Source organism: Calonectris borealis, chromosome 5, assembly GCF_964195595.1.
Source record: "Calonectris borealis chromosome 5, bCalBor7.hap1.2, whole genome shotgun sequence".
NCBI lineage: Eukaryota > Metazoa > Chordata > Aves > Procellariiformes > Procellariidae > Calonectris > Calonectris borealis.
This window is the reverse complement of record NC_134316.1, coordinates 3635392-3644962: the sequence shown is the minus strand read 5'-3', so window position 1 is coordinate 3644962 and position 9571 is coordinate 3635392. Positions and strand designations below refer to the sequence as shown.

General features: G+C 57.1%; 1 protein-coding gene across 2 annotated transcripts in view; it reads left to right on the top strand.

Moving 5' to 3' along the window:
• The first annotated feature begins 2925 nt into the window (after positions 1–2925).
• The window catches only part of NIN (ninein), a 55863-nt gene continuing 49217 nt past the window's right edge, over positions 2926–9571 (top strand). For both annotated transcript variants that reach the window (XM_075150731.1, XM_075150732.1), the window contains exons 1-2: positions 2926–3179; positions 9362–9443. In XM_075150731.1, the coding sequence (XP_075006832.1) occupies positions 2997–3179; positions 9362–9443 (265 nt within the window). In that variant the 5' untranslated portion in view covers positions 2926–2996. The remainder of the gene's footprint in view (positions 3180–9361; positions 9444–9571) is intronic.

Sequence of the window (9571 nt, the reverse complement as noted above, 5' to 3'; positions counted from 1 at the left end):
TGCGGGATTGCCTCGCTGCCGGCAGCTCGCCGTCGTTGACTGACTGCAGGTAGGCGAAGAGCGTTGTCCTTCTTTATTTATTTCTGATGCTTTTTACGTTGGAAAGCATGAAATCCCCTCCCTGGGCTGCACAGGGGTGGCTGGGTCCTGCCAAACTGGTGCGGAGTCCAGTGAGCTCCGACCATCCCTCGCCGTGGGGACGTGCAAGGCTGCCAGGGCCACCGTGCCCTCGCCGAAAACTCACCTGGGCTGTAGGGCAGGTCTGGCCCCAGGTAGGGACCATGCACCCAACGCTCCTCTTCTTTGGGGATCGTATTTTTCTTGCTGGTTTTATGGGCTCCCCAGTACCTCCTCCCTCAGCCCATCCGGACTCATCCAGGGTAAATTTTTGGGGCTGCCTGCTGGTACAGCACCGAGAGAGGGTGACCTCAATGCTCCGGCAGCCCGGGTGCTCGGGGACACATCGGGAGGTAGCATTTAGCTCTCTGCACTGTCTAACTGGGGGAACTGGTTCTGGTGGTGTGGAAATAGGATCGGGTGCTGGAGAGGTCTCTGGGGGGCAGGAGGTGGCTGACCCTGAAGGTAAGAGGCTCAAAAATACCTGGGAAACTCCGTGGGTCAGAGTCACCTTTGCTGCAGGCTTGGCTTTGAGTTTTGGGGCGTGCGGGGTGTACGGCCGGGGCGTGCAGGGCTCTCCCGACACCGGTACCCGGCAGCGGCTGCTATCGAGCCCCGCGTGTGCTGAACCATGGGTGCGGGTGGGAAATAGGGTTGCCGACGTGAGAACCAGGAAACTAGTTTGCTGCCTTCCTTTTGCTTGCAGGCACCTGAATTTTGGGTGCTGACTCCTCCTCTGCACCCTGGGTTGAATGCAAATGCGTCTGCACCCTCGCTCCTCCCCGCAGCCTTGGGTGCTTTGCTAAAGCAGCTCAAGAGGCATCTGGGGTGGGGGTGGGGGGGAAACCAGGGGACACGGTCTGAGGGTCAGGTAGAGCAATGTGGGGATGGGGAGGGATTGTGTCCGCTGTCTCTCGAGGTCTGGCGACTGTGCTTGGCCATGCCAGCGCGGGAGGAAGGACAGCAGGGCTGGGCTATTTCTGTCCCCTGGACCCTGCGTGCCGCTTGGCGCCAGCCCCGCATCCCTCAGCAGGCGCGGGAGCCCGGGGCTGCTCTGCGTTGGCATCCGCTCCTGCGGCCAGCGAAATCAAGGACACGGCTGCTGCAGTGTCTGTCCCTGGAGATTTCCCAGTTATCCAGCTGCGTTGGTGGGACAGGCTTTTCTGATCAGCCCTCTGCCACGAGGCACTTGTGCAAGCTGATGTGGTGGCTCATGATGCACTTGAAGATCAGAGTGATGCTCGAGGCTGCGGTGGTGGGCAGGGGGGTGAAATCGGGCTGGACCTTGCAGTTGGGGCAGGTCCGCTTGTTCTGGGATGTCCGTGAGCTCTGCTGGTGACACAGGCGGCCGCAGGAACCCTGCGATGCCGGGAGGGAGGAGGGGGGAGGTGGCTGCTCCGTAGCAGGGCTGGACGGTGAGGGGGTTTGGATAGGACCCCCGCTTTGGGAAATCTGGCTGAGACAACCTGCAGCAGCGTGGGCAAAACAAAATTCATGCGGATACCTGGCTGGCGCTGGGTGATGGTCTGAGGCTGGCCGAGCATCCTGGGGTTGTGTCCTTGGGGTGCCGGGTCCCTGCAATGCCCATTGCACCCTGGCGATGATGGCTGCGGTGCCTCTCGTGCCCCCAGGGGTGGTGGCACGTCCCCCGTGGTGGCCGCGCACGCCAAGGCTGTGTTGTGGCACTGGGTTACGCTGCTGCTGCCCCGAGCCAGCGGGGAGCCCCGCAGCCAGGCTGGGTAAATGGATGCCAGCCGAATCCTTCATTTCGGACAGGAAATTTCCCTCCCTGCTTCCCTGCCAAAACATCTCCTGGGGCTGCGATACTCTGGATAGAGCTGGGATGAGAAAGATGAAAAATTGTTGGCTTGGAGGAGAGGATGAAGCCCTTGGGCGAGCGGTGGGGGCTTTGTTTGCTGGTGCAGGAGACCAGCCGCATTTCAGCTGTCTCCATGCTGGGGTTGGCTCTGCTCCGGGGCTGGGTTTGCTGCCACCATAGCAGTATCCCCTGTCAAACGCTTCTCTGCCTTCAGACAAGGTTGGACCTCAAGTACCTAAAGGAGAGTGGTGCAGTGAGTGCCATGGGACTGGGCAGTGACCCAGCGGGGACGCGTCCTCCCCAGGCCCAGGGCACCGTGTGGCTTTGTGCCGGGGTTGTAGAGCAAAGCAGAGATGCTGCACGCTGGCATCAACAGGGCTGGCGGCGCGTTGGGGCTCCCTGCACCCGGGCCAGCATAAAAAGGAGCATGTTTGGCGCAGGGGTGTGTTTTGTGTTCGTGGAGGGGGGGGTTTACATGGTGGCTGGCTGGCCTGAAGTGTTCGGGGTGGGGGGAGAGGCAGCGGTTGGGCTCTCCTGCCCTCCGCAGGCAGAGCTCCACGCTTTGCTCCCTGCTGCTGGTGACCTCTTGCTGCCGGGATCGTTGTTTATCTTCTCGCTAAGGCGGGCAAAGCATCACCTGCAACACCTGGAAACCAGTGGAGCTCAAGGGAACAATTTTCCCCTGCAGCACCTCAGCTGCTCCAGCTGAGCCAAATGAGCTGCTCGTGGAGTCGGTGCGAGGTGGCAGGTAGGGACCTGCAACCCAGGGCTGCCCCAGCCAGCCGGGCTGTCCCCACCCCGAGGGTTTGGCTCTGCCGGCTTTTTTCCCTTAGTCTTTCTGCTGTGCAGCTTCTGGCTTCACCCAGTGGGATGCGAGAGGCTGGAGGGGTGGTAGAGCACCAGGTTCACTCAATGCGAACAAAATCTGCAGCAAACGGCCTCGTGGGCTGCCCCTGTACCTGCCCTTGGGGTTTTCACCTTTGCATGCCATGCGGCGGGCGCTGCGGTCGATGCTCACCAGCCCCATCTCTCCCCGCAGGTGAGCGTGGCAGGCTATGGGATGGATGAAGCTGAGCAGGACCAGTATGAAGCTCGCCTCAAGGAGCTCTTCGACAGCTTCGACAGCACGGGCACGGGGTCCCTGGGGCAGGAGGAGCTCACCGACCTCTGCCACATGCTGCACCTGGAGGAGGTGGCCCCGGCGCTGCAGCAGACCCTTCTCCAAGGCAACCTCCTAGGCAGGGTAAGGTTGGGGCGATGGTGAGGGGCGATGGGGGGTTCTGGGGCTTGGGAGCAAGGCAGCGCCGGGCAGCTGCTCCTGCGCACGCGGGAGGGTGATGAAAAGAGGCTGAATGTCTGTAATTTGTGAATATCCGACATCCCTGAGGCTGTGGGGCTGCAGGGTTGTTCTGTTGAGCAGGGTTGGGCGCAGGGCGGCCTCCGAGAGGGGGATTAGTGATAACGGGGAAGGAAACTGCTCGCTGGCGTGTCTTCCCTGACTGGAGGCAGTCTGAAACTCTCAGAAACCACCGCTTTACACCTAGCCCTGTGTGCTGGCATTGCACTGGTGCAGGGTGTGTTTTCCCAGTGTCCCAGGCTGGACCGAGTGCCGGGTCCCCGCTGCCCTTGCACGGGCGCTCGGCCGAGCGCGCTCTGGCTCACCCAGCACACGTGCCCCCAGCACCGGTTAGTGCTGCCTCTGGCCTGGGTCATCTCCCCGAACCGGCTCACCGGGTGCTTGCACAAACTCTGCGGTGCTTGGGGTACGTGGGGACCTAAAGCCAGGGCTTGAGCCTGTGATTTACCTTGACTTAAGCTGTAGTTAAACTGGTGGAACCGCATCCAGTCATGCACGTTTCTCTAAAGTGGAGAATACTGTCCGACTCCAGCAGTCGCTGGCTGAGCCACCCTTGTCCATGTTACCTGATGTTGGTGTCTGCAGGCAGCTGCGGTTATCACAGACCCACCTGGGATAGGTTTTGGGGGATAAATGGCTCCTTCCTTCGGCGGGGCTGCAGCGTCCTGCCAGCCTGTAGAGAGGAGCTGTGGCTGGTGAGCACACCACGCTTTCCAAAGCGGTGTTTTCCAGTTGCGGTTGTACCTTTATAGAGTTAAATGCCAGGGTGTTGAGCACAAGCTGCTCGCCCTTGGGGACCTTCATGTTCAGCATGGATGTCCTTGTGCTCCTGCGCTACCTCCTTCCCAGCACGCTGTGGTCGAGTGCGTCGGATGCTTCCTTCAAAATCACCCTGAAATCCCATCACTGCTCATTAAAATCAGAAAACACAGAGCAGGGCAGCTGGGGCTCTTGATAGACATAAGTTAAGCAGCCGTCCCCACTCCAATTTCCTATCAAACTGCAGTCTTCACGTAACAAAATAATTCCTTTAACAAACAAACCCTCCTCTTCCTCGCCTCTCATGGGGCTGTAGCTCTTCCGCTGACAGCGAGCAGCGCTGCTGCGGGAGCACGGATGGATCCAGATGGAGGTTTCTGACCTTCGGAGTTGCAGCGTGGCATTTGGTTGAGCACCGGAGACTCCGTGCTCAAGACTCGGCCGTCTTGGCCTTCCGCCGCTCGGATGCTGCTATCTGGCTTTGCCGCTCGCAGGAGGGTGGGATGGAGGGAAAGGAAGAGCAGTGCTAAAGATGTGGTTGTCACAGCTGGTCAGGGCTAAAGCGACGCTGCTCATCCCTGTGACCTGCTTAGAGTGGGTGAAAAGCGAAGTTAAATGCAGTAAACGCTCAGCCCAACGGCACCAAAAAGCCCCTGCTAAAGCATCCCAAGTGCTGGGTCACGCTCGCCCTGTTCCAGCCAGGAGCTCCATCCCTATAAGCTATCCCAGGGCGCGAGGCATCCCGAGGAGCATTTTTTTTTTTATTTCATTCCCCACCTTTGTCTTTGGGGATGGTTCTCACTTCCAACCTGCAACTTGAATGTCAGAATAATCTTTGTCTCCAGCGTTTCCTCCTGTCTCCCCGGCATTTGTGCTCGTTAGCAGCAGCAATGGTCCGTGTCTAAGCGCGAGCCTGATTTAATAGCTATCAAATCCTCTGGGTTTCCTAGGGAGCTCGTCGGGAGAATAGCAGCAAACATGTTGCTCCCCGAACGCAGGCTTCTTGCACCTGCCCCGCCGGCTCCTTGCCGCAGATGGTCCCTCTCGGCGCTGGGAGCAGCCTTTGTTTGCCGGCACTTCCAGGGGCCGGGTTTTATGGGAGGGCACCGGGGAGGGGGCAGCGGGGGACGGTTTTGTCTGCCGAGGGGCGACTCGGCGGGGCCACGTGCTTGCTTTTGTGCCGGGGGCTCCGCTCTGGGGATGAATGCGGTGTGATGGAGCTGCTGGGGTGGACCGGGAGCTGAGCCCGCATCCCGGCGAGGGGCTGCACGCGCTGCCTTCCCCGCCCCGCTCTGTGCGATGCTTTGGGGGATTAACGGGTGCACGCTATCTCCGGGGTCCGGCGGGGATGTGTAAATCCTGCCCTGGCTCACAGCAGAGCCAAACCATCCCAGAACAGCTTCTCTCACGCGACTGCTTGCGGAGGCGATGCTCGCAGCAATTCCTGGGATTCCTCGGGAAGGCTGTTTGCTCCGGCCCCTTGCACTTGTCTGCGGGACCGGGAGGATGCGTGCAGGCGTGCCCTTCTCGTCTGGCCTCTCTGCCTGTTAATTAGCAGCTAAGGCGGAGTGGTGTCTGGGGGACAGTGCTCGTGGGCCGCAGCGATGACTGCGGTTATATGATTTGCAGGGAACGGGGGTAAGTCGGGCACCTCCGGCCCCTGCCCGAGGACTGTCCTCAAGCAGGGACGGGCAGTTCAGGTTTCGCCCTGCCCCTGCGCTATTGCATTAGCAAGCCTGCAGCAAGGACACCGCGGCGCGGGGTTTCACTCGTCAGCTCCCTTCAATGCTTTGGCTGGTGACTTCTGGCAAATACACTCCCTCCGAGCCTGCTGCGACGCTGCTCCTCTTAACGCGCGGTGGCTTTTTGCATGCCAGGCAGGAGACTCGGTTGCAAGGTTGCCCTGTTCCTATGTCTTCCCCACCTGATATTTCCCTCTGCAACCTTCTGGGCACTGCTGGAAGAAGTTTGTAAGCAGGGACAGGGCTTTGGGAAAAGGGCTCTGCTCAAAGATGAAGGAGAGCGAGCTGGAAGGAGCCACCGATGCTCGTTTGCCCCAGAGGGGCCGGGGTTGCAGACTGCTGCTTTGCATTTCAGGGACAAATAGTGAGAAGCAGCAGGTAGTTTGGCACATGCACGCTCTCTTTCTAGTGCTAATAAGTCACGGCTTCATAGGAAACTTGCTTTAAAGCAGGCATCAGGATTTCTCAAAGGTGCTGGGGTTGCTTAGCAGCTGGCAGCTTGGTTGGTCCCTGATTACCGTGGAGAAGCTGGGCTGGGTTTGCTCTGTCTGGGTTGGCATATTAGTTTTGTTTGCCTGTGATTTACTTGTTCTGGCAAAATTCTCCTCACCAGGGACTTAGCATGCCCCCAGGTCTGTGCAGAGCCCTGGTCTCGCTGTGGGTTTGCAGGGACACGTGTCCTGTCCCTGATCCATGCCCCTGGGCCGTTGCCTCCCAAACTCCGCCGTGTTCAGGCTGGTTTGGATCAGCTCTCGAGTTGCTGTTTGAAGCCCCCGTGAGCAGATGCACAAGTTGGTGCTTCCAAAATACCCCAAATTCAGTTGAGCACATTGAAAAGAGCATCAGACTTTAAATACCCCGACATTGTTTTGCTGCTCTGTACTTTCTGCCTTGCATTTTTAAAGTTTTTGGGTTGGCTTGAGTGTCTGGGGCTGTTTTCCAGAAGGGGCCAGTGCTTTGTGCAACACTGCTGCAGTTAGTTCTCTCCTCCCCGGGGCTGTCCTTTTGCTGAGAATATTCTCTAAGCGAAAAACCAAAGGCTATTGATGCAGACCTGTGCCTGCCCACGTGGGCTGTCGCATCCCTGGATGTGCCCCTTGCATTTGTGGGGAGCCCACAGCCTCCCGGGCATGAGTATGCCAGGCAGGAGCGTGATCCTCCGTCACAGCACACGGGTGCTGGAGGTGTGCGGATACCGAGCACCCACGTGTGGGGTGCTTCGGCGTTGCCCGCACTGTATCTCCCAGGGATGCACATCCCCCCCGGCATGCACATCAGCGTTTAAATCGGATGGAGATACAGAGCGAGGACATTGCTGGGGAGCAGGAGCAAAGGATTGCTTTCTTTACAACATGAGATATTATAGCGTTTATGGCTTGCTGTCCCTTTGCTGCCTTCCCTGGCTTGTACCTCAGCGCAGCCCTAATTTTAACAGTTGCATTTCTCTAACTCTTTAAGTACTCTTTGTGTACAGACCTGCAGCATCCAAGGTCAAACGTGCACCACAAACAGATGCTGGTTTTCCTGGTTATCTGGTGTTAGGATGGGCTGGAGGTTTTCCTGAAAAAAAATATCCCCGCTCTGCCAGCTTGGGCTACATCTACAAAGCTGGGTGCTGCCGCTGAGGAGGCGTTGCGGGACCCCTCCGAGCCTGTGCAAGTGCTTGCTGGGTGTCTCTGCGCTGCTGATTTGCATTTTAAATTTTTAAATCCTGCTGCACAACCAACCGCGGCGCCGGCACGGGGGGCTGGAGGATGGCCACCTCCTGCCCCGCAGCCTAATCTTCCCCGGGCTCCTTTGGACGTGGTGGTCATGGTAAAATCGCTCTGCGGCCTCGACGCCGGAGCCATCTGTCCCGCGCGCAGCTGCGGCAGCGAGGGCTCAGCCCCCCTTCTTCCTTCCTCCGCTTCGTTAGTGCTTCTTGGCAAACTCAAGTTACGGGGCTCGTTAGGCAGAGCAGGTTACCTGTCAGCGGTGCTCTCCACACCTGCCCGGGTGGTTTTACTCTGCCCTCTCATTTGGTGTGTTTGCACGAGTGATGCAAAGCGATTTTTATTTTATTTTCTTGCTGCTGTGAGGTCCCATCTGAACGCAGCCCCCATCCGAGGGACCGGCTCTGTCTGTCCCCGTGGCTGTTGTCACCGTTCCTTTCCTGAGGAGATCCCATGGGGAGGGGACCTGTTATTCGAACACCCTCATCTTTTATTCATCTTCATTTAGTCTAAATGTCAAGGTTTTTTTAATCAGGCAAATTCTCCTATCTCTGTAAACTGTCCTTTTGAAGTACACCAGCGTTTGGAAATGAATGGTAGCAATTAGTGTTCAGATGAAGGCATCCCTGACAAGTTTCTGGGCTGAACATATTTCTAACTGCTTAATTACTCAGGGAACCTGTGTTTAAAACCGCAGGGGTGATTTGGCCCACCTGAGCTGCGGTGTGAGGTGCTCCCCTTCCCCGGGGACCCGTAGCTGAGCCCCCAGCTCCGCTATCATCCCCTGCCTGCCGGGGAGCACCTTGCTCTTTTTTGGGCTGGTTCAACCCCGAGAACAAGCTGGCGAACTTCAGACCTGAACTTTGCCGCTTGTGCCTCCCCCAGCAGCATTAAAATCCCCTCTGACTGCGGCTCCCGCCCTTCGTGCCGGATTCGCAGCAATCTATTCTGCCAGCAAGAGCAACTTCGGTGGGTTCTTTAAATACAAAGTCTCTTGTTCAATGCCAAAAATTCTCCTAAGATTTATTTAGCCAAAAGAAATCATAACAGCCAGCTCTGCCTCGCTACTGACCCATGTCAAATAGCTTCTCCAGCTGTCCCCGGGTTTCCGTCCCCCACGGCTGGAATTGCTGACATTCCCCAGCGCGGCTGTGAAGGATGCTGCAGCCGCTTTGCAACGGTTCGTGGCGAGGCAGGAGGCTTTCCAGGAAGACACAGATGGAAAAAGGGGAAAAAAAAAAAAACCAAACCCCAGTGATAGGATCATCCCTCCTTGTTTTTCCCATAGCCACACTCCAGACCTGGTATTTCCAGTCCAGCCCTCGCGGAGCTGCAGCAGGCAGGAGCCGGGGCAGGGCTGCCCTGGAAAGGGTGCGACTTTGCCATCCGCTTTGGAAAATGTTTTCTGAAGCTTAATTAGGGCAGCGGAGCATTTCCACAACCGAGTATCTCATCACTGGTCAGGGCTGGTATCTCACTGTAGGAGCCTGAGCCTGGCCAGGTCATCTCAAGCAGTGGAGATGCTCCCTGCTCCTCTGGACACGTTATTTTGGCTTCTTGCTTGATGGAAAAACCCAATTAATGCACTAAAGCAGTGGCTTTGGGTCATTGTGATAAAAATCATTTTTTTCATGTGTTCAAAGACACTGGCTGTGACTTCATGTTTTTTGCTGTCATTTCTCCAGGCCCCAAAACTGAACGAGCTGAGGTTCGTTCGTGCCCCTTGTCTAGGCTCTCAGCTCAGCGTGGTGGTCTGAGAGATTTGCATCGTTGCCCATCTTCCTGCTGCATTATTGGCCTGATATTTAATTATCTGCATCGGTTGATTTCCTCCTTTCTTCCTTTTTTTCCACAGGTCCACTTTGACCAATTTAAAGAAGCACTTATCCTCATCTTATCCAGAACCCTCTCAAATGAAGAGCACTTCCAAGAAACAGGTACATGCTCAAATTCTTTAAAATAGTACATTTTCTTTGGCAAAGCAGATTTGGGTGGCTCTCACGGAGCATCTTGGAAGAGAAAGTGCTTTTTAGGTGCTGAGATAAGTTCTTCTGCTTGAATGCCC